Below are 25,840 nucleotides of genomic sequence, written 5' to 3'. Positions count from 1 at the left end.
AATGACGATGTATGTCACGTGATGTATTTTAAAGGTTGATGAGTAGATACTTCATCTCATTCCCCATATAGCAAAAAAGTACATTTATCTGGCCAAAATATGTTTTAAATATATGCTAAATGCATTTTGTAGAAAGTGATGCTTAACTAAATATATTTTTGAAGGGCAAAATATATTTCATATATTTTTTTATTTCAAGGGCAAACAAATACATTTATATTTTTAAAACCCATATGGCAAAAATGTATTCTTGGCCAAAATATATTTTAAATATATGCTAAATACAAGTTAATTTTAATAAAGTATATTTTTGAAGTTGAAAATAGATTTAATTTTAACCTATTCAAACCTATTCAATCCTGAAGTTTTTTTTGTGATATGTTCTTTGGTTTGAATTAGGGTGATATATATATTAAATGCTTTCAAATATATTTATTTTTAAAATATATTTCAAAATATACAAAAAGATTGCAAAAAAATATTTGGTGAAAAATATATTTGTAAACTTATTTTAAACTACATTTCAGCAAATATATATTTTAACCATATTTCAAAATATATTTACAAATATATTTTTTAGCCATGTGGGTCAGTATACGTATACAGTATACAACATGCGGTTTCAGACACATGTTATGTCTGTGGTATGTTTGTATAGCCTGAAAAACAACTAAACAAGAAGAACTTTCATTCGAGTCCTATAAGTGTACGTCTGTATTGTTTTTCTCATTCAGAAAGGAGACTCTCACTATCGCTATCTGCCGATAAAGCACTAAATGACCCGAAAAACGCTCTCTCCGACAGCTCTTAGAGGCCGCGGCTACAATATGAAACACTATTATATAGAGCCAAATGTCCATAACAGCACATTTATGAGCAGAGAGTGTTGAAGAGCTGCTGTCAAAGCTTTACAGCACTGATGTCAACCTTTCTTCATGTCAAAGCACGACTCAAAAACTACAAATCTGCGCAATGAAACTGATACTCAATGTCAGAAGAGACCAAACGGAGTGCTCAATATACACTGTAATAAAAAAGATTAAAATAGATTTAATGAAATAAAAGGAGTAAACTATAAAATATTCATGCAAAAGTTTGCAAAATAAAAATTAGTTAAATTCTCCTTATTGTTTTTTCAGTGTAGACAGCAACTCATAACAGTACAGATTACAATAGTTTGACATTTAATACTTACTCAAGTATTCATAAAAATGTATAACACACAAATATTTAAAATGAGATTGAACTGTTTTCCCGGTTTGGTTTCTTCAGTATTTAATGAACTCTATTTATTGATGTTTCATGTTACTGCATACCGTTGGGAACAGACTTTGCAATTCCTTTGGGATTGATGATGACTTAAAATACTGCCTATGTATGCAGCTCACTTAGTGTTGGAGGAGAGCCCAAGAGCTGTGCATGATGAAATATCAGATGAGTGATTGAATGAAGCTATAAAACACAAAATCACCACCTACCAATCACAATAGATAGCTGATGTGTACATGCACGCAAGCACACACACACACACACACACACACACGCACGCACGCACGCACACACACACACACACACACGCACACACGCACACACACGCACACGCATGCACTGACTTTTGCATTGTAACATGCAAATAATAAATGCATTATTGTGAAAAATCACAGCAGTATGTTTGTACTGCTTTAATGCTAAATGTGTGTTCCTGTAACTTAGCTGGTGGAGGATTGCATTAGCAACATAAAAGGTCATGGGTTCAATTCCCAGGGAACACACATATTGATACAGTATACTGAGAAATAATGTATTGATTAATAAAACGTCTGCTTAATGCATACATTCACATGAAAAAATCATATTATCATTGAGTTTGTATGTAAGTCAAAGCAGAATATGAAAAAAATCTACAGTGACAACATCAAAGTTACACGAGAATCATAAAACTAACTTAAAGGTCAGATTTATTCTCTCCAGCGAGTGAAAGTCAAACTTCACATTCACTTTACTTTCACAATCAGATTTATCTGCCTGATGTTTTGCCTCAGGGTTTTTTCAGACATTTTTATATCTGCTTTAGGTTAATGGCTTCATATGTGTGCGTGGTTATTGGCTGGGAGCTACACATCCATTAGTCAAAGTTTTCCTCACAAGCACCCCAAAAATATACAGAAACAAGAAAACACAGGCAGAGGACACAAACACTTGTAATGCATCATAAGTAAAGTCCTGCATGTGTCCATATTTCACAATCCTGCATCTTATTCCTTTCAAAAAAAAAAAAAAAAAAAATATATATATATATATATATATGTGACCGGCAGTGTCTTGACTAGTTTGTGACTTTAAAGCATAAGTTTGTTTTGATAAGTCGGGTCAGGGCAGTAGATGAGTAACTGTTGGCTATTTCTCTTTAAACAACATCAGAGATTAAACTCCAGTAAGTCTCTCCGCTGGATTTGATGATCTTTATTTACTCTAAAGTCTCAGACACAGAGGTTCAGATTTGCTGGAGGCGTCTCATCTCTCACTACCTGGAGACCTGATATGTGGTGTGACATCATTTCAACATTTCTGTTTTTATCTAACACATGAGCCACAGCGAACATCTCCCAGCGTCGGCTTTTTGAGAAGGCCTTGAATATGAATAAGTTTTCTAAAGTTTAAATCCCCCAAGATGTATATCACATGTGCCAATATTGTGCACGAACAGTATTAGTGAAGGGAACGTAAATACGTTTGTGTATGCACTAATATAGAGAGATTGAGTGAGTGTGTGAAGATCTGTGTGTACCTGTGATGTCAGGTTTCTGAGGCATGAGGAACTGAAAGAAAGTGGGTTCTGACAGGCCTTTCAGATTGCGTGCTGTGATCTCCACGTTGTAGCGCGTGTTCCACTGAAGCGGCTGTAAAACGGCATAGTCGTTCAGACCGGGAACCAACTTAGTCATCCACTGTTCCTCCTTATCCTACAGAAACAACACAGAAACATTGATGTTTAATATACAGATTATTAACATACATGGTGTGAACATCCATGCTGGTCTTGGAAAGATACTGCTGCTGGTTACTGCTAGTATAGTTAGTGAATTAATACAGACTAAACAGCTTTGGAATGACATATGTAAGCAATAAGGTACGAGAGGCTGTGCTGTATCGTGAATAAGTAACGGCTGAAGGGCGTTGTTAGGCACGACGCGAAGCGGAGTGCCTGCAACCCCTTCAGCCGTTACTTATTCACGATACAGCACTTGCCTCGAGTACCTTATTGCTTTAATAAAACGGTTACCACACAATATTAAAGTAAAAAAAATATTAGTGCAACTTTCATGAAGTTAAATCAATAAAAGCATTCCTTCCGCTAGAAAAATAGTCCCTGACTGCGAACAACAACATGAAAGCTCAAATAAAAACAACAAACTGTTCTCAGACTTTGTCTCATTATATGTTTATGTGTTGCTAAGGGTGTTGCTAAGGGCGCAGTGATATTAAATAGAACCGTTGGGTGAAGCGGTCATAGCAGTGTTTTATCGTGAATAAAGCACACCTATTGACCAATCAGAATCAAGGATTGGAACTAACCGTTTTATAAGGGTAAATAAATAATGACAGTGTTTCCAATTTTAAGCTAAGAAGTCTATTATACTAATATCTTGTGCTCGTAATCACATCAAACATAATAACTACACTATAAAAAAATCACTTTCTTACACGGCAAAAAATGATTTTCAAGAAAAAATCCTTAGTATTTTTGTCTTGTTTCTCACTAAAAATATCAAAAAATTCTTAAATGAAGATGCTTTTCTTGATGAGCAAAGCAACCCAAGAAAATACGTTTTTAGTCCAAAAATAAAAAATGTAAGTGATTTTGTGCGTAAAACAAGCAATCTTAAAAAAAAAAATCTTAAACACAATTCAAGAAAAAGTGCTTACACCATTTGGGGTAGTTATTTTGCTTGTTTTATGCACAAAATCACTTAAATTTAATTTTTTTTTTTGGCTAAAAACTAGATTTATTTTCTTGGGTTGTTTTGCTCATCAAGAAAAAGCATCTTAATTTAAGAATTTTTAGATATTTTTTACTGAAAATAAGACAAAAATACTAAGATTTTTTTTCTTTGAAATGATTTTTTGCAGTGTACTTAGTTTTTTTGTTGTTTTCAGTACAAACATCTAAAAAATGCTTAAATTAAGATGTATTTTCTTAATGAGCAAAATGAGCTTAGAAAATAAGTGTAGTTTTTAGACAAAAAAAATCATATGTAAGTGAATTTGTCCAAAAAAATAATAATTTGTCTAAGACTTATTTTCTTAGGTTGTTTTGCTCATCAAGAAAAAGCATCTTAATTTAATCTTTAGATATTGTTTACTGAAAACAAAACAAAAACACTAAAAACATTTTTTCTTGAAAATCATTTTTGCTGTGTAGTACTGTAGGGTGAGAAATTTGTATTTAAATGTATTATTTTAAGTGTTTAGGACAAAAGTTAAGATTTTTTTTGCTTGTTTTATGCACAAATTCACTTAAACTTGATTTTTTTTTGTCTAAAAACTAGATTTATTTAGGTCATTTTGCTCAACAAGGAAATGCATCATGATTGTGAGAATATTTAAATATTTGTACTGAAAATAAGACGCAGGTGGATTAAAGAGAAAAGTAAATCATTTCAGTCATCTTCATTTTAGTCGTTCTGGCTCTTGATAAACACTCACAGCTCACGATCTGTCTGTATGACCTAATATGATGGATTTATTTTCTGAAAATCTTTAATTCCTTTTATCATTGGGTTTGCTCACAGGAGAACTCAAAAGCAAAACAATCAAATCTCCAATCTGCTTTTCTCTCGCTGCATTTAAGCAAAGCACTTTAAAGAGATTTCATTTCACAGAATTGTTTAAAGGTTTTGAGAAGTTCTTATACAAATCCCAGAAACTTTCTAAAGAGATTGCAGAAACAAACTTTCATTGTTTTGGATGATACTCTACTTTCATCTTCTTTTGTGAGTATTTTAAACACAACATTGCTGCCTTGTGGCCTGAATTTCTCCTGATTTTTCCCTCCAAGGGAATCGGGTCCTGGACCTCAATCGGTTCTGATGTCCGGCCGTCCCGATCATATAAACATGTTTGATATTTAGTAATGATTACATCATTACTTTCACAATGGCCAATGAGAGAGAGGGAGGTAAATGACAGACCTTTTGAAATAGTGAGGAGCCATTTGTACACTTAAATCTTTACAGAATACAACTATAAAATAACAGCCTCATGCAAAGCATTCTGGGAACCAGAAATCCTCGTCAACCTTTTTCTGTTTTTTCCTTCAGATTTTATTTCCCAGAATGCTTTGCATGAGGCTGTTATTTTATAGTTTTAGATAAAGATAAAGACTTGTTAATGTTTAATGTATTTCGGAAATAACATAAATTTAAATCTACAGTAGGTTAATGGCAAACAGCTGCAGTAATATTATAATTTCTACAGTAATATTTAACAGTGTATTGAAACAAGTTGCTGTACGGAGCCTCATTTTCTTTCTTTAGGGAAAACAATTTTTTTATTTTGAATTGGGGATGAAATGTGACCTGGATGTGTTTCTGACAGGTTCTCTTTCAGGTGTATCTGTAAACGTGTTCATTATTAATGTTAGCATGTGTGTATTCAGATAAACAAACACACACACACACACACACACACACACACACACACACACACACACACACACACACACACACACACACACACACACACACACACACACACACACACACACACACAGGTCAGGCTTCTCTGTTCTGTGACAAGAGGTGAATTTCTCCTGAAATCTGTAGAAAACAGAAGAACTTCAAAGCATTTTTTTTCTTTAAAGCATCTTTATTCTTCAGGCAAATGAGGTCACAGCTTGAGATCTTTCTTAGCCCACAGATTCACTGTAGACACCAAAGTAGGAGGAAGACATTTTCATGAGGACATTTCAGATTCAGCCACCCACAACACTGAAAGATATACAACTCAAGATTAACACTGACTGACTTTACCGCATGAATTACTGCAGTCAGCAAGGCAAATACAGTCCTTTATAATCTGATATAATCTCAGCTGAAATAACTACTTTAACACAACTCAATCAGAGGTAAACAACCAGGATATTAGAACAGTGCATCACGCACTCCTTTACAATCTTATCATAATCTAAAATGCACGAGAGTGGCTTCCGGAGGGAAAATAAGCACAGATAATAAGCAAATTTCAGACGCTGCGGAGGAAAAATACCAGGTGCAGGACTTTAAATATGTCACGTGTCTTTACGGGATCTTTACTGTATGTCTGTGAACGCACGCACAGATTCTGGAAAATCACTGGCAGTGTGAATGAACCAAAAAATTACATAATCACAGATAAATCCTGGATGCATTTTCCGTGTATTTCCCTGTATGAAAAGAGCTTTAGTGACTACATCATCAGACAGCTGAAAGCTTTGTTCTCTGCTGACAGATAACAGGAGTTTAAAGGAGTCATGTTATCTGACTAAACACATCTTTCACAAGTAACACATCATTCTGCTACTAGAGTTTAGTTGAACACTGCAAAAACGTCAGCAGATCTAAATTATGTATTTGTTTTTATTATTTATTTAATTAATTGAAAGCACATCATTTTAATTAAAAATTAGCCTATGTTAGTTAATGTCAATCCAATCCGTGTTAGTTCATGCATTAATTAATGTTAACAGTTATAATGCTTGATTTTATAAATGTATAAGTAAATGCCAAAATTAACATGAACTGAGATTAACAAATGCTGTAGAATTATTGAGCATTTTTAGTTAATTTTAATGCATTAACTAATTGCTAACAAATACAACTTTATTGTAAAATGTTATCTAGATAAAATTATTATAGGAATACATTTTTGCATCATATTTGACCAGAGCACATAATGATTGTGCGCCCCATCTAGATATACTGTAAACATTAAGAAATGGACTTTGAACTATCATCTTTGTACAGTTAATCCACGACCGTGCACAATGATGGTACAAGTGCTGTTATGTCTGGGTTTGAAATTTATTAACAATTCTTTGTGCCCACAATAAAGCATGTGATTAAAACGAAAAGAAAAGTGAAGATCTGATCATATTTTGCCTTTTCACAAAGTAACAGATATGCTTAGTTAAATGAGTTTGCCTACGATCTCTCTCAGTTACCAACCCAGATGATTAAAGCACCAGTACTCATGTCCTTCATCACTGGTAACTGCTCTCACCGTTTTATATTTGACGATGTACTCGACGATGGGCATTCCACCATCATCCTGTTTCATTAGACCGAGTCTGTACGCTTTCCCGACACCTCTCTGTCCGTGTACTGTAGGAGGACTCGGCTCACCTGCAGGAACACAAAACATCACTTTATGAGAACATAACCTTTAAACTATAAACCAGCATTATAATAAGCAAGAAGCTTTTTATACTTTATAATAAAACACATTCACAGTTCTGGATGAATTCACACACGGGCAAACTAAACAAAATGCATCCAGTCGACAGTGGCGATGCAGAACGAGTGAAGATTATAAGGAGGAGAAGGTTCTTACGGATGGGTAACGTCTGGAAGACGTCCGATCGACTGAACTCTCCTTGACCTTTTCCGTTCACCGCCGCCACTCTCACCTCATATGTGGTGTTGGGCTCCAGGTTCGCCAGAACCACCATAGTCTGAAACAGAACAAAGACAATCACACATCCAGTTTTATTACACCTGAAGTTTTCCACAGACTAACATATGCCCTCGACTCCCTTTCATGTACGAGCTTTAAAGTAAAAAATGTAACGTGTCATAATTTATTCAGTTTGGTGTCATGTTGGAAAGTGAGTTCTTTCATTTTTGTGATCTATATACTCATAGTTCTATAAACTCAATCTGTTCATGCTTTACAAGCATTGCTAGTTAAGTCATACCATACAACCATACCAGTATCACATACTAGACACCAATATCCAGAAATGAAAACATAATGGTTTCTGTAAAAAGATGGACAACATGTCTTGTTTGTCTTGTTTTCAGAACAAATATCTAAAAATTCTTAAATCATGATGCATTTTCTTGATGAGTAAAATGACATAAGGCAATAATTCTAAAAATATACAATTAAAGTGAATATGTGCTTAAAACAAGAAAAAAACATCTGCCAATCAGGGTAATTAAGTACCGAGCCCCTGAGGTGACATTGGAGTAAAAAAATCTAAAGTTTGTGAAACGCAAAAGTTTCACGTAAGCACAAAACTAAATTTTATTGATTTTTTGCTCAAATGTCCCCTTAGAGGCACCGTAATTACGTTTTTAAGAAAAAAGTAAACTTATTTCGAGATTTTTTTCCTTACCCCATTGGTATTAGATTTCTTTACTTGTTTTATGCACAAATTCACTTAAATTTTATATTTTTACTCTAATAACTAGACTTATTTTCTTAAGTCATTTTGCTCATCAGGAAAATGCATCATGATTTAAGAACTTTTATATATATGTACTGAAAACAAGACAAAAATGCTAAGTAAGAAATACATTTTTGGCAGTGTTTGTGCATAAAACAAGCGGGTAAGAAAAAAAAAAACATTCAAAGAAAAATTTTTTTACCCCATTGACAGATTTTCCCCCTTGTTTAAAGCACAATTTTTTTCTAAAAGCTAGACTTATTTTCTAGACTAGACTAGACTTAGAAAAAGCATCTTGATTTAAGAATTTTTAGACACTTGTACTAAAAATCAAGACAAAAAAACTAAGTAAGAAAGATATTTTTTTTGCAGTATGATGACGACATTCAGAGCTAGAGTCTGCATAGTAGTGATCGAGAGGTGAAGCAAAATGGTATCAAAGACCGTTTTCATATTAATATGAGTATGCATGCTTTATAAACTATAGTGTTGTAGTCAAGACCACCTAAACCGAGACCAAGTCATGACCAAGACCAAGACATGCCGAGACCGAGACAAGACCAAGACTTTAAAGGGTTGAGACCAAGTTAAGACCAAGACAGGCCGAGACCAAGTCAAGATCAAGACCATTCAAGTGACTACATTAAAACACTTATGATAAAATGTGGAATATGCAAATGATTAGGCACTTCTTGTCTGTTTGTGTGTGTGCCATCAGAAAACCTGAATAAACTGCATAAAATCAATGATAAAAAATTAATTTGTGATGTGCCATTTTGGTCTTGACCGGTCTTGAAATAAAATGCGAGACCAAGACCTTTAAAAAGTGGTCTTGAGACCGGTCTTGAGAACTACAACACTAATAATCGAGTCCCCAGGTTTTGTGTTACACTGTTGTGTTTTCAGAGTTCAGTATTATACAGTGTGTATCTCAATGCTAATAATTCACTAATCGGTTTTAAATTTATAAGGAAGTCTAGAGTTTTACATCACAGTATTATGACAGCACATCTCAGACCGTGACCTCTGTATGTGATTATAATGAGTGATTTACATGAGAAGGCAGTAACAGAAATGAACACTCAATAGCCGCTATTATTGTAACTTAATAAATGCAGTCAGTCACAGAACACTGAGCTCTTAATTAAAAATCCACAAAGAATATTTAGATGTAATTGTAATAATTACGCTGTGAATTTGAATAAATCCAGCACAAAATGTTTAATTCCTTCATCTGAAGGTCTGCTTTTGACCTCATGGCTTTATTTGATCAAAGCTTTGCCTGAAGCCCAACAGGACTGTGATTCAAAGTTCAGCCATATAACTTCTCATGCTTGAAGGTTTTTTATTTGTTATTTGATTTTTGTTACGTTTAGCCAAACGAACGTTATTTAAAAGCGCTGTTCGATGTCCTGCCTAATGGCCTTCTAATGCACAGAGAGAAATCATTGAGCGCCGACTCGAAGACAAAACTCTGAGTAGTTTAATGAACAAACTGCTTAAACTCATTATCTCTAGTGTGCCTTTAGCAAACCAAATGTGCTTTAGTTGCACCACACAAACCAAAATGATACTCGACACAATACAGCAAAAAGTGCTCGTTTCAATAAACCATAATGGATTTTAGAGGAAAAATGGCATTAGCAGAGACACAGCCTGTTTTTATTTCCATAAGTGTTTTACTCGTGCAGCTGGCAAAGAAAATATTGAGCTTATTGTTTTTCTAAAACAACAACGAGAATTAAATGAAGAGCAAAGTCAGAGACTCTAATACAAACTTAAATATTTCTCATTAAATTCCTCTCCAAATTATTTTATAGGTTTAAAGGTGCCAAAGAATGCAATATGTTAAATTGTTCTCTGAAATTTAAAAGGTATATCTGGATATATATCCTACAGAAACCATTTACAACACTAGGATTTGCCTTTAGAATGAAATGGTCTAATGTTGAGCTCTGCTCTGATTGGCTGTTTCTCCTTCAGTAGCTCTGTGTGTGTGTAAACATCTTTTGCTTGAGTCTGTATCAGATTTTGAGGAATAATTAATTGTTTAGAGATTGTTAATAGACGTTTCTGAGTGATAAGTTTGTGTTTTTTTCAGTATGGACCTGCAAAACGTAACTGTAACGTCAATAGTAGAACTTCAGCCTAAACGCTAGGATATAGCATTAACTAGCATATAGCATTAACTAGCATATAGCATTAATTAGCATATAGCATTAACTAGCATATAGCACTAACTAGCATATAGCGCTAAGTCAGCAGTCACAACTTTGTTTTTATCATTGTAACAACATTGTAATTAATTTAATGTGTAATTTAATGTTGTGTGTGTATATCTGGACTGTGACGTCACAGTTGGTGTTATGTTGAGATTGGTCTGTTTTCCAGCAGTTGGTCTTTTGCGTGCACGGGTTTTACATAAGAAGGAGGAAATAATCGTGTTTGAGGCTCATCATATGTTATTACCATGTACACAACTCTTATTATTCATTCATGCCTACATAAATACAATTTGACATTCTACAGCACCTTTACCTCTTACTGTATGCCAAAAATGGACTTGTTTCTATTTCTGATATCAATAATATTTTTCCTATGATACTTACTCTGAACACCATGTGATCTCACTGTCCTCCAATCAGGTGAGCTCGTGTCTCTGTAGTTGATGATGTAATAACTGATGGGCACGCCTCCATGTGAGTCAGGCTTTATGAAGGTGACGGTAGCGAGACGCTGAGATACAGCGGTCAACCTGACAGAGGTCGGGTTTGAAGGAACATCTGTAACAGAACAAACATCACATTTAATCAACAGCGACCACAAAACTGTGACCTTGCTCATATCTACTATGATAGCTATTTACTGAACTATACTATAGAAATATTTAAGTATTATGTTCAATCTTTACTTTGGCACAAAAAGATGTCATTTAGTTGAGCTTTGGACACAAACATTCATGATTTTCTCTCTTTTTAATTCAAAGACTCACAGAACAACCCAAATATAAGACAGGACATTATATTCATCATCACTCCTCATCACGAGTCTAACCTGACAAAACACATAAATGTCATCTCTCTCTCTTTCTCTCTCTCTCTCTCTCTCTCTCTCTCTCTCTCTCTCAAACACAACACTTCAGTACGTGAGTAGAGTCTTAATGCATCAGTTTATTTGATGTATACAGTTTCTGAGGAAAAAGTGTGTTGTGTTGATCTGACTTCTGGTTTCTATGGTAAAATTTTGTCATGCATAAAAAATTACCATACTTTGACCTTAAGCCTTTTGATGTTGAAAATTGCGTCATGCAGACTGTACGGGGACCCTCGCGTACACGTTAAAAACAGCCTGATCTCACAAAGTACCGTGAATTTTTTGCAAATGTTTCCGTGCCATTCTCACGGATCTCCGCTTTTTTCTGTGGCCCTGCCACGGACTGTCTTTTTCCGTGGCATTCTCATGGATCGTTACTCAACTGCTTTTTCCTATTTTCAAACCATTGTCGCTTCGGTTTAGGGTTAGATTTGGTGTTTGCGTTAGTATGTCACTTTAAGTATTGGTTTATACTATTTTTCTGCTTTATTATTTTATATTTTCTAAACTTTAATCAATTGTCGCTTGGCGTTGGGGTTAGAGTTGGGTTTGGGTAAGGATGTCATTTTATGTAAATCTAACCCTTAAAGGAATAGTCTACTCATTTTCAATATTAAAATATATTATTACCTTAACTAAGAACTGTTGAATCATCCCTCTATCATCTGTGTGTGTGCACGTAAGCGCTGAAGCGCGCTGCGACGCTACGATAGCATTTAGCTTAGCCCCATTCATTCAATGCTGCCATTTAGAGATAAAGTTAATAGTGACCAAACACATCAACGTTTTTCCTGTTTGGGACGAGTAGTTGTGCGAAAAAGTTTGGTGGTACAAAATAAAACATAGCGCTTTTCTAAGCGGATTTAAAAGAGTAACTATATTTTATGGCGTAATAGCACTTTTGGGAGTACTTCGACTCGGCGCAGTAACACCCTCCCTCTCCCATTATGAGAGTGAGAAGGGGAGCGGACTATTCAGGCGAGTCGAAGTACTCCCAAAAGTGCTATTACGCCATAAAATATAGTTACTCTTTTAAATCCGCTTAGAAAAGCGCTACGTTTTATTTTGTACCACCAAACTTGCTCGTATAACTACTCGTCTTAAATAGGAAAAACGTTGATGTGTTTGGTCACTTCTAACTTTATCTCTAAATGGTACCATTGAATGAATGGGGCTAAGCTAAATGCTATCGTAGTGTCGCAGCGCGCTCCAGCGCTTACGTGCACGCGCGCGGATGGTGGAGGGATGATTCAGCGGTTCTTAGTTGGGGTGGTGACATATTTTGGTATTGAAAATGAGTAGACTATTCCTTTAACCGAAGTGACAATGGTAAGAAAATAGGGTTAGGTAACCAATCCATAAGAATGCCACGGAAAAATTAGCAAAAAATTCTGTGACTATCCCAACAGAAATTCATGAGATCAGGTTGGTAAAAAATGGAATATACATTGGCCTTAAGTCTAGTCCCAGACTAAAATGCATGTCTGAGCTTAACTGACATATCTTTAAATAATATATAAGTGCCATTGTTTTGTTTTAAGATGCACATCAGTAATATTTTCATATTCATAAATATTTAACTAAGACTTCATCTTGATTAAATCTTAACCATGTATGTAAAACCAGGTTTTTGAGTCTGAGTACGTACATCTTAAATTTAGGGTTTAGTGTTTATATGTTATTTGTGCATGCATGTGTGTTAAGAGAGATGTGTGTGTGTGCGTGCGTGCATGCGTGTGTGTGTGTGTGTGCGTGTGTGTGTGTGTGCGTGTGTGCATGTGTGCGTGTGTGTGTGTTCTCTTGGGCTTAATGAAGCTCTGTATAAACTACATCTTTATGGCATATTAAACAGCTAGAGTAAATGAAGACTGTACTCTGGTATATTAGTGGAGTTAAATTAGTAATGGCCACATGTGAAGGATAAATCATTACAGAAGATTTTAATAAACATTAATGTTTAATGCATACCTACAGTTTTATAGCCACGATTCAATTATGTTAATTTGAAGAAGAACATTAAATAGAATAAAATCTGCAGCTCAGGCATCATATAGTATGTCTTAAACATCCCTAAAGTCATGAAAACATGAAAACTATTACATCCATAATATGATAATAAGATATAGGGGAGAGCGGGACACAACCTAAAGCTTTTTGACTTTGGCTGTATCATTCAAAAAATATTTAAATTAGATGAATCTTTTTTTAGACAATCAACAAAATGTTTTCATTTCATGTATCATTACAAGACAGTGATTAAAATAATATAAGGTTGGATTTGATGACTTGCATACTCAACTCAAAAAAGATGAAGAAATTTACTTCCATGTTTCCAAATCACTCTTTGTTCAACATCTTAACCAAAACACATCAAAACTTCACAGGAGATTTTCTGACAGTAAGAGAAATAGACCTAAAGCAAAGATTACTCGGCCCTGTAGAAATATGTCAAGAATTCATGCTACAATTAACCCTGCGTTAGTTTGTGCCCCACTCACCCCTATAATAAGAATAAATGTTAATGGTAGACTTGGTTTAGTGAGTATCTCTATATGAAAGATGATGGAGGTGAGGATTGTAAGAATTGAATTTTAAGTGAAGTTTAAAGATCAGGTAGAGAGTGTGAGTTCAACTAGACTTGTTCAGTATCTCCTGAGGTTTACTGAAGGTGAACACATACCTGCCTGTGCTAATATAAACTCCTGATATCGAGCGCCGATGTTGTTTCTGGCTGTGCAGTTGTAGCGTCCAAAATCCCTGTCGGACACTGGAGTGACCTGTGGATAAACAACAAGATATTTCAGCTGAATTTTAAAAGAGAGGCAAGAATAATGTGAAACACACACACACATATACACTTCTAAAGTTTTTTCCTTTTCAGCTGGCTTATACAGAAACAAATATTAATCAGTATGACATTTTGGATGCAAATTGTCAACCAGCTCTAATAGAATACACTTTTTTTGCTAAACCAGCAGTTAACTAACTCAAACAAATCTAAAACAAGACTTAATCTCTTTCATGGATGTTCGTTTTATGTGAGCAAAGGCTATGTTTACACAACACCAATATAGTAAAAAACTGAAACGTTTTCCTTAGCGTCTTAAACAAATTTCACAAACACACGACAATACTGTCAAAAAGATCCACGTGGTAGGCCAGCAGATGGCGATGTTACCTTGTAAAGATACACCTGCACATATACACGTTCTTATTAGGGATGCACCGAATCCAGATTTTTTAGGTTCGGCCGAATCCCGAATCCACCGTTTAAGATTCGGCCGAATCCGAAACCAAATACCGAATCCTACTCGCATCCTTATTCCAACACAGTAAAACACATTAATGAAGTAAAAAACGTCCACAGCAGTGTATTTTTCATTTTATTTAATTTTAACTGTACATTATGCCAGGATGACAAGTTGGAAAAACTATTTTGACAATTACCATAAGTCTATGCATAATGAAAGCGATGCGTTGCGACACGCTCGTTTTTCCAATAAGCAAGCAGCTCCGCGCTGAAAACTATATTTAACTTTGAGTGAGAAGCTCCGCTCATCAATGTCAGTCTTCACACGGCCGTCCAATTACAGTGGAGGAGGGGCGGGACATTACCACAGCAACCAACCAGCTCACAGCTGAAGCATCACAGCTACCAAGCGCTCGGCTGAAAAACAGCTGGCATTTGGGGTCCTCAAGGCGTTTTCAGCCGTGTTTAAAAGTTTTGGTGTGTCCAGCTGACCGAAAGAAAAAGCTCATCTCCACATCAGCACCCGATGTGTGTAATCAACAACTGCGTGAAGTCGACCAGTGTAGCGCAAGCCTAGGGTTCGGTTCGGTGGAAAAAAAATCTAGGATTCGGCCGAACCCGAACCCCGCCAAAAAGCCCAGTATTCGGCCGAATCCGAAACCGAATCCTGGATTCGGTGCATCCCTAGTTCTTATACAGAGAGATAAATACAAACAATCACGACATCAAGCAGTTTTCTTTAGATGGACAATGAGGTAGATTTTTTACTAGCCTACAAGTGACACTGGACTATAGACGGCAAAAACAGAAACAAACGGCTTTTGTTGACTAAATGCAACTTCTGATAGACTCACACACAGAATCAATAACAACAGAGTAATTTCACAGTAGTTTATTTCTGATAACAAGGGAAATAAATGGCAGGTAAATGACCTTATGTTATCAAAAATTAATATATAAAATGTTAACTACAGGTCCTTGAATTCTTGGCTAGCTGCCTGCACACTTGTTGTCTCCCCTCATCTTTAGCAAACCAAAACATGTTATTTTAAGGGAATTGTTTAAAAAATCAGTTTAGCCACTAGCCAGACCCATAAATAAATACAGACGGGAACTTCACTTCGCAAAGACTTTGCAAGATTTCATGTGTTCACAGCAGAGACTCTGGTTGAAAATCTGTTTGTGTGTGGTGTGCTGTCTTTGACACATCATGGCACACCACACTATAGGTGCAAAACGGTTAAATTTAGGATTTTTTATCCTCTTGTTTGTGATTTATAACATTTTGAAAACTTTATAAGATGTAAAAAATCTTTTGGTGTGTAGCCAGCATTAGTTAACATTGTTGACCTTTATTGGCAAACATGTTTGAAAACGATCTTCACTTGAACACTGAGGTTTTCTCAGGCATGATAACAACATTGCTTGCAATGCGTTGTTGAAGTATCAAGCTCTGCACATGCATTCTTCTGGAGATGTACTGTATGTGCTTTCCTAAACAGTCTCAAAACTCAGGACAATTTTTTCTGTCCTTCAACACATTTACTAGAACTAAAGGCAGTTAGCGATTTAAACTTAATCTATATGTATGTAATAATATGATGTTATTAAACCTCTAGAAGTGATCGTCCCTCTGCAGTGTGGATCTGTATGTTGCTGGTGCCCTGACTGGAGATGGTAAATCGATCTCTTCTCCAAAGCATCGTCGCTGGAGGATTAGATCTCACATCACAGCTGATGTTCACTGGATTTCCCTCCCATGAGTAGAAGATCGTCTGACTGGTCTGGAACTTCGGTGCATCTAATAATAAAAAGAAAGAGTTACATGTAAAGACATTTATTCAGTCACATCATTTCATTAAGCTGACATTAAGATGGTGGATCTACCAGCTCTAACCAAGAAGGTCAAGCAGGTCACCCTTGGCTTAGGCATCCAGTATACAAGCTGATAAACCATCTAGAACAGATTGTCAAATCTAATTACACCATGTAGAAATGAGGCATAAGAAGCTGGTTTAGTGTAAGTGTTAAAGTATAAATAAAACTAACAGTTTAAGCTATTCAGAAGCTTAGGCTGGTTTTACCTGGTCTGGCAACCTGGTTAAGCAGGCTGGTTAAAGAAGGGTTTTGGCCACTTCTTTAGCTGGTTAAGCTGGTCATAGCTGGTCAAGCTGGAAGACAACTGACCCACCAGATAAAACCCACTAACTTACGAGCTAAACCAGCTTTGCCAGGCTGCACTAAATAAATGAACTTTAATTTTTGACAATTTTAATGAATTCTTTCATGTTGTGATAACTTAAAAAAAATCAATTTAACAATGTGAACTTAATTTAATCTACTTCATTCAACAAAAAGTGTGTCTTGTTAGCTTTACTTAAAACTTATTTGTTCAGCCAACATAACATTGTTGCACAAAAGTATTAAAACCAATGCAGACTTGTATCTCATTGGCTGAGGATTTTGCAGTGTATTATGGGTAATTGTTGTTCTTGCACCCTCTTGCAGGCACCATTAGATACAATGAACTTTTTCTGAAATATTTTAGAACATAACAAAACAAAACACAACGTTTTGAATGTAACATTGCATTTGAAATATGTTTGATAAACTGTAATAATAACAGGTCTATATGATGAGTTGTATTAAACAGCTGCACTTTGATTGATTGATTGATTGATTGATTGGGTGTTATGGACTTGTTAATTCCTAACTAAAGGGGTGGAGTTTATAAAATGTCATTATTTAATTTTTTTAATCATTTAATCATTTTTAGTCATCATTAACTTAAATTTTCATGTACAATTAACTAATTTTTATTTGTTGACTCTAATAAGGTTTGTTGAGTTTACTTAAACTTCTTTTGTAAAATGAACTAAACGATTGTTTGTTGAGATTACTTAAACAAATTGCGTGGAACCCGTTGACATAATATTTTTAATTAAACCCAACATTTCATTTTTTTTAAGTGTGGGAGGATATGCTTAAACCAGCTACTTCCATCTTAAACAAGACCAGCCAACCAGCTTAGCCAAGCTGGCCAGGCATCCACCCTGGTCAAGGTGGTTCAAGCTGGTCACCAGCCAGGTTTTAACTTGTCTTTCAGTAGGAAATATATTATAATAACAAGTGTTTATAGTCTCAGTGCATGTGTTGATTATGTCTGTGGTGAACAGGTGCTAGTCATAAAGATGAAATGATTTTCTCCTCAGAGTGAAAGATTCAAAGAAGAGATTCAGCAAATATATCAACAGTTATATTTTACTAGCGAATCTCTTAATCAACCTTTAAAGAGTTTTCATGTGAGAAACAAACATGAAGTTGAATCTTATTTAACGTATGAGCTCAAGTGTCTGAGGTCATCAGCAGTATGAATGCATTAATTTTGTGTTACTCTGCAGGAAGGACAACATTACAGAGATTGATACTACAGAGTCTCCATACTAAATAAATGAGTTCATTAACACAACAGTAACGCTTGGCTGGATCCTGCTGAAGCGAACCCTCTCACACCATCACATAACGCCGAGATGTCACGGTCAGAGTCCTGAGTCCTGTACGATAGCTAAGATACATGAGACGTGTAATTCAATGAGTATCGAGCATATTTAGCATTTGATGTGGAATTTGGCTTTTAAAAAATAAATGGAGCACAAGTGCAACACAGCAGTAAATCACGACACTGTTGAGACACGTACGGTATTTGAGAAAAAGAAAGTCACAAGCCTGGAAATGAAGGAGAATCTGAGCAATAAATTACGCAGAATGAATTCTTTCAATAATTGGCCCCACACTGCAGGAGGGTTTTATACGGGCCAATATAAAAATGATTCATTACTTTAAGGAAATAATTATGGTGACCACTTAAAAAAATTAAAAAAGCCCTTACGAAAATTAATCATGGTTTTACTACAGTTAAAAAAACTTGTTTCCTACAGTGTTGGGTGTAACTAGTTAATAAGTAATTAGTTAGTGTAATTTAAATAAGGGATTACTCTTATTTTTACTTCTGATGGAATTGAAGTAAATACTGTGTATGGACAGCCCAGGCTCACGAATTTTTGTTATATAGTCACATAATTTTTTGATTCTTTTTTCGTGATATTATCACAAATTTCGTATAACGAATTCCTGTTTTCATGTGATTATCACGTATTGGTTACTCAACTGTTTTGTCCTGTTTTCTTACCATTGTCGCTTCGGTTTAGGGTTAGATTTACATAAAATTACCTCCCTACCCAAACCAAACTCTAACCCCAACAACAGGCAACATATAAAAAATAAATCCGAAAAAATTGTATAAACCAATACATAAAGTGACATTCTAATGCAAGCACCCAATCTAACACTAAACCGAAGTGGCAATGGTTTAAAAATAGGAAAAAAACAGTTGAATAACCAATGCATGATAATCACACAAAAACAGGAATTCGTTATACGATCACAAAAAAGAATAAAAAATTACTTGACTATATCAGGAAACCTTGTGAGACTGGGTAGCTATGGACTCTACTGTAGATCAATGATATATAATACAATAGTGGATTTAACATCAACATTAAAGTCTAAGGTTACAATGCATGTTTTTATGTATCCTTCTCACTTTAAATACTTTGGTTAGTTAATGATAATAATGCTAACACTTGTGCTAATGCTAACTCCAGCCGTTTTAAGCCTATCTTTGTATAATTTACAAAATAAGATTTAGAAGGTATTAGATGTAAGTAATTAATTAAATACTTTGTGGATAGAGTAATTTGTTCAGTAATCTAATTAAATGATTTAAGATATCATTATTAACTAGTAATTAATTATTTTTATTAAGTAACTCAGCCAACACCATTTACTACACTTTTACCACAAAAAACATGGTTAATAGAGTAGACCATGTTAGACGTTCACATCACTTCTTACACTCGATATCCAGGAACATGCTTTTCTGATGGCCTCCGATCCTGCTGAGGGCCTCGCAGTCGAATCGACCCCAATCTGAGAGCCGTACGTTGCTGATGGTCAACATGGATTTCCCGTGCCGTCCACGCACCTCCACACGACCGTCCTGACTCTAAACAAAAACAAACAAATTCATCCATATTAGTGAAATCTAGTTGGCGCTCTCTGGCTGAACAAAAACTTATACAGTGTTATTAGCAACACCGTGAAATACAGCAAAACGTTACAATAAACAATGATAAGGACAATCTATAACATACAGTACTGTAATTTGGTTTTGGTATCTGTGGTCACAGTATGATAGGGACTTTAGTTCCTTCCCTGCCAATCACGAGTTTTTACGGCAATCCATATTTATGCTATTATCCACCAGGTGGTGCTCTTACCCAACTTATAAAACACTGGATTCAAAAACAGTAAAAACTCTGTGTATGTCTTGATCATCATTCTGAATCTGATCTCTAAAAAAAGTCCATTAGTAAAATGTAATTATCTCTGTTTGCTGAAAAATTTGTACTTTTGAAGAAACCTACCCATATTTGAGAGGTGATAATAAAAGACAACACATAAAGATAGGAAATGCAGAGGGTCTGTTCTTTCATTTTTTTATATTGTATGTTTATATATTTGAAGAAGAACATTTTCAGGAAGGCATTAAACTTTTGTGAAAATCATAAACAAAAGCTGGCGCTGGCTGGCAACTTCTTTCACAATGCTGTTGGGAAAGAGTTAAATATAAAGCTATTAGAACGAGTTCGTCCCCTAACACCCACTTTACTGATCGCTCGTCCTCTTACTCCCTGAAAAAATCAATCTCTAGCTTCAGCTTCCTTTTATTGTCTGGTGTATAAGAGCACATCGCCGGCTTTACTGATGCCAGGTGACGAAAACCATTACTGTTGTCTCAAGACCTGAAGGTTCAATTCACACTAATGCATGAGACTCATTTCTATTCAGATAGCGAGAGCTGCCCGTGGCTCTCAAACGCCTGGAGAATATCACACAAATAAACAAACAAAAACTGAAACGCATTAAATAAGACACGAAAATACATCTTCTGTAGTTCTAGTGTGTGTAAAGCTCACAGTACAACACTACAGTAATATGGGTGGTTGTCACAGTGTTACTATGGGGTTGCTCACAGAGGCAGTCTTAAGATAGAGGAATAGGTAGGCGGCTGCTTGGGGCCCCCGATCAGCGGTCATATTAGGGGGCCCCCCAACAAACCTAATAAATAAATGAATAAAACCCTTATCATCATGAACACTTCAAAAGCATTGTAAATTGTATTAATCTTCTTGAAAATACGTTGAAACTTTGAAATAGTAGTTAAAATGTCCAGTTCACTACACACATACACCCCCTTCTTTCACAATGAAATGGACTAGTCCATAACGGCGCAAAAGATAAACACAAAGTGACAGGAGGACTGGGAAAGTAAAATGGGGCTTTGGTGATTGAACCGCCTAGTTCTGCTAATAATAGCCTTAGCCCTACACGGATAAAAATTATTTTGTGGTGAAGTAAATAATGTTACTACAGAAAAAACAAATAATTTTTTTTAACCTTTTATCACAGTTTTAAAAACATTGGCTTTGATGCATTGCTTGATGCACAGTTTTTGTGCAGCATCAGATTAAATTTTTTTCTCCGTTATTTACTGTTCGTGGCTGTTTTTGCCCCATTCACTTATTCTCTATTGGTTTTGTAGTGCTACACTTTGTGTGTTCTCTGCTTTTCATCTTCATTTTGGAGTAATTTTAATTTCCTTTTTTATAGATTGGATAGGGGGGGCCCCATACATAAATTCGCCTTGGGCCCCCAATTTGCTAAATCCGCCACTGGTTGCTCAGATGCTTAAGGGGGCGTGCACACCAAAACTTTTACGCTCGCGGCCAGCACATGTTTTCAATTGTTTCCAATGGAAGCTTGGCGTTTTTCAAATAAGCCAGCAGTTAGCGGTTTGCTTCCGCGCTGAAAACCAGCGTCCAGCGTTTTTTTCCGCACTCAGCGCTGAGCGCCGAGAGTTGAAAAATATTCAAGTTTAGGTAAAAAGCTCCGCTTGTCAATGTCAGTTCTCATGCGGCCATCCAATCACAGTGGATGAAGGGCGGGACAAGTATCACAGCAACCAACCGTCTTACAGCGGACGTATCAGAAGCGCTTAGCTGATGTTTAAAAGTTTTGGTGTGCACAACCCCTAAAGCTACAATCTGTAACTTTTGCCTCTCTATCGCCATCTCAGTTTGAAACATAAAATTGCAGTTACTTGTAAAGTATTTTTTTGTATAGTTTTCTTTTGTTGTTGTTTACGAATGTGACGTAATCACGCAATAAGTTTAAAAAGTTTTATTTCCCATAAAATCCTACTCGAGCAAACCAATGATAAATCATTATTATAAACTCAACATTCTGAATCGGGCTACGGTAAGGAGAGAGTTCTTCTGTATTCACGAAATATTGATTTTTTTACTGAGAAAAGTTTAGGTTTAATGACCTTAGTTTCTTTCTATTATTCTGTCCTCCATGAAATGCAATCGTTGTGAAAAAACGTTGTGAAAAATGAAATTAAAAGATGCTCAACAATCTGCTCAACAATCTCTCTGCATGATGATGTAAGTATCCTTCATGTTTGTAGTAGGATCAGAGTAAGATGAATTATGTGCTTAAGTATAATATTTCCAGTTACGGCTTTGTTCCGTTCACTAACTATAAGGATGGGTAGTAATGCTTTCCTTAGCAAACACACCAAACACATATTATATGAATGCATTTGAACAATGCACATGAATATAAAGTACACAGCATACAAACACATCACAGCTTACTGAAAACTAAAATCTTTCTGACTGAATGAATCTAATAAACCGCTAATAAAAGCAGTTGCCAGAATCATATTTTTCATTTTGTGGTGCAAATTTAACTTCTTGTTTGATGACCTCCAAGAAACAAATTAGATTTCAGAGCAGAGTCTGTAAGAGGATACATGAAGCTGTGTGTGTGTTTGTGTGTCTTCTAGTCTGTCTGACACTATCATGCCTTTGGGCCGATGCTTTCTGACTGTCTGATATGCTACTGTGAGACAAGCACAGCACAGAGAGAAAAACGACAGAAGAACTGAGGTAAAGATTGACAGACAGAATGTGTTCTCTCTACAGTGCAGATGTAGTTGATGATGTGTTTGTGTGTTCTTCACCTTATCTCCATCTCTGAATGTTTGTCCATCACTGGCTCTTCTCCATGAGATCTCAGGCACCGGTTCACCTTCAGCCGTACAGGAGATCATAGCAGCACTGCCCTCCACCGCTGTCACGTTACGTAACTGTGTGATGTGAGGCTGAACTGAACACACAGACAAGACAGATGGACAGAGACAAAGACAGACAGACAATTCAATGTTGAGTCATTTCTTTTAAATGGCTATAGTTTGTACTTTTCCTTAGAGTTGTATTTCAGTAGATAATTGCTTTAAATACATCTCAATTTTCAGCAATCTCAGTGTTCTGCCTGACATGAGTTTCTCCTTTGACAGTGAGAGCCAAAATCAATTCAACTCTCTTTCACCTCCTCACTTTTGAAAATAAAGATAAGAAATTACCTTTTGCATAAAGAAGTTAAACCTATTTCAAAACCACTTTACAACAGATTTAAGTTATTTTTAAATTAAGGAAATGTTCTCCTCAGAGTATAACAGCAATGTGAAAACAAACGTGAAGTATTTATTTATATCAGCAGATGTTGAAGTGTCTATAAATGATGCTGATGTGTAAACATTGTTATTGAATTGCTGCTGGGTAAATGAAGAGCAACTGCATGTGCGAGTGTTTGTGTGTACAAAGATACACAGAAGACGACTCTACAATCATTCAATGTTTTACTTTCCTGAAGTGAATGATCAGTGCTGTGCAAAGATTGCCGTCATGATGCCAGGGGGTTGTGTGTGGTTGTCCAGGTGTTTTGGGAGGCTGTCAAGGTGTTTGAATGTTGCCAGGATCTTGAGGGTGGTTGGCAAGATGTTTGAGGATTGCCAGGATCTTGTGGGTGGTCGACAAGGTGTTTGAGGAATGCCAGGATCTTGTGAGTGGTTGGCAGGGTGTTGTGGGTGGTTGTCAATGTGTTTAAGGGTTGCCAGGATCTTGAGAGTGGTTGTCAAGGTGTTTAAGGGTTGCCAGGATCTTGTGGGTGGTTGGCAGGTGTTTTGTGAGGTTGTCAAGGTATTTGAGAGTTGCCAGGATCTTGAGGGTGGTTGCCAGGGTGTTTGAGAGTTGCCAGGATCTTGTGAGTGGGTGGCAGGGTGTTGTGGGTGGTTGTCAAGGTGTTTGAGGGTTGCCAGGATCTTGTGGGTGGTTGGCAGGGTGTTATGGGTGGTTTGCAAGGTTTTTAAGGGTTGCAAGGATTTTGTGAGTGGTTGGCAGGGTGTTGTGGGTGGTTGTCAATTTGTTTAAGGGTTGCCAGGATCTTGATGGTGGTGGTCAAGGTGTTTAAGGGTTGCCAGGATCTTGTGGGTGGTTGGCAGGGTGTTATAGGTGGTTGGCAACGTGTTTTGGGAGGTCGTCAAGGTATTTGAGAGTTGCCAGTATCTTGTGGGTGGTTGACAAGATGTTTGAGGGTTGCCAGAATCTTGTGAGTGGTTGGGAGCATGTTGTGGGTGGTTGTCAATGTGTTTAAGGGTTGCCAGGATCTTGAGGGTGGTTGTCAAGGTGTTTAACAATTGCCAGGATCTTGTGGGTGGTTGGCAGGGTGTTATAGGTGGTTGGCAATGTGTTTTGGGAAGTTGTCAAGGTATTTAAGAGTTGCCAGGATCTTGAGGGTGGTTGGCAGGGTGTTTGAGAGTTGCCAGTATCTTGTGGGTGGTTGACAAGATGTTTGAGAATTGCCAGAATCTTGTGGGTGGTTGGCAAAGTGGTGTGGGTGGTTGTCAAGGTGTTTAAGGGTTGCCAGGGTCTTGTTGGTGGTTGGCAGGGTGTTATAGGTGGTTGGCAAGGTGTTTTGGGAGGTTGCCAGGGTGTTTTGGAAGGTTGGCAGGGTATTTTGGGAGGTTGGCAGGGTGTTTGAGAGTTGTCAGGATCTTGTGGGTGGTCGACTAGGTGTTTGAGGATTGCCAGAATCGTGTGAGTGGTTGGCAGCATGTTGTGGGTGGTTGTCAATGTGTTTAAGGGTTGCCAGGATCTTGAGGGTGGTTGTCAAGGTGTTTAACGATTGCCAGGATCTTGTGGGTGGTTGGCAGGGTGTTGTGGGTGGTAGTTGTTGTAGGTGGTTGTTACGGTGTTTAAAGGTTGCCAGGATCTTGTGGGTGGTTGTCAAGGTGTTGTGGGTGGTTGTCAATGTGTTTGAGGGTTGTCAGGATCTTGTGGGTGGTTGGGAGGGTGTTGTGGGTAGCTGTTTAGGTGTTCTGGGTGATTGCCAGTGTGTTGTGGGTAGTTGCTGGGGTGCTGGAGGTGGTTTACAGGGTGTCAGCAGGGATGTGTAGACGTCACAATCACAGAAAATCGTCATTTAGACCTTTTAGTCATTTAAATGCTTTATAAAGTCTTAATGCCAAAGTACATTTTTTTATGTGTGACTGAACGCAAAACTTTCACAGATTTTTTTTCACAGTTCGACAAACCATACTCAGGGCTTTAGAAACCAGCAGCATTTAAACTCTTCAACTAAATTCAAACGTTCAAGTGAAACGTTTATTGTGTCACTGTGATTCACAAACACTGGGCTTCTTATAGGACAGCGATTGGCTGCAATTTCACTACTTAGACACACGTTAGACACACTTATATTTTGTAGTGTGCACTTTGTCTGACACTACTTGTTAAGTAAGCAAGTATCTCACAGATAAAAACAACGTCATGTGTCAGCAGACACAGACCCTGAAATCTTAACTTCTCTTTGCTCTTTTATCCTCCAGTCTGCCTCGTGTGCAAAACACTGAGAATATAAAACTTCACGAACTCTCAACTGTGTCGCTTCCCGAGCAATAAGACCATCATATAAATGTGCATTTTGAAGAACAAGCCGCTCTGGCTTTGGACCCTGATGGCAGTGAATAAATCTCCATACATTTCCATGCAGAAGACAGAAGGTCCAATCAGAATAATCAGTTTTCCAATGTGCACACCGGC

The 25,840-nt window shown here is 36.6% G+C and overlaps 1 protein-coding gene across 2 annotated transcripts in view; it reads right to left on the bottom strand.

Annotated features, from left to right (window-relative positions):
* The window catches only part of LOC129445116 (neural cell adhesion molecule 2), a 205,048-nt gene that overhangs the window by 7,176 nt on the left and 172,032 nt on the right, over positions 1-25,840 (bottom strand). For both annotated transcript variants that reach the window (XM_073866293.1, XM_073866294.1), the window contains exons 8-15: positions 22,921-23,066; positions 19,686-19,836; positions 16,385-16,572; positions 14,202-14,298; positions 11,044-11,211; positions 7,591-7,716; positions 7,261-7,382; positions 2,789-2,963 (exon numbers count right to left, since the gene is read on the bottom strand). In XM_073866293.1, coding sequence (XP_073722394.1) covers positions 2,789-2,963; positions 7,261-7,382; positions 7,591-7,716; positions 11,044-11,211; positions 14,202-14,298; positions 16,385-16,572; positions 19,686-19,836; positions 22,921-23,066 — 1,173 coding nt within the window. The remainder of the gene's footprint in view (positions 1-2,788; positions 2,964-7,260; positions 7,383-7,590; positions 7,717-11,043; positions 11,212-14,201; positions 14,299-16,384; positions 16,573-19,685; positions 19,837-22,920; positions 23,067-25,840) is intronic.

The sequence above is a fragment of the Misgurnus anguillicaudatus genome, chromosome 3 (assembly GCF_027580225.2).
Source record: "Misgurnus anguillicaudatus chromosome 3, ASM2758022v2, whole genome shotgun sequence".
Taxonomy (NCBI): domain Eukaryota; kingdom Metazoa; phylum Chordata; class Actinopteri; order Cypriniformes; family Cobitidae; genus Misgurnus; species Misgurnus anguillicaudatus.
The sequence above is the reverse complement of the archived record's forward strand: the minus strand, read 5'-3'. Positions and strand labels throughout refer to the sequence as shown.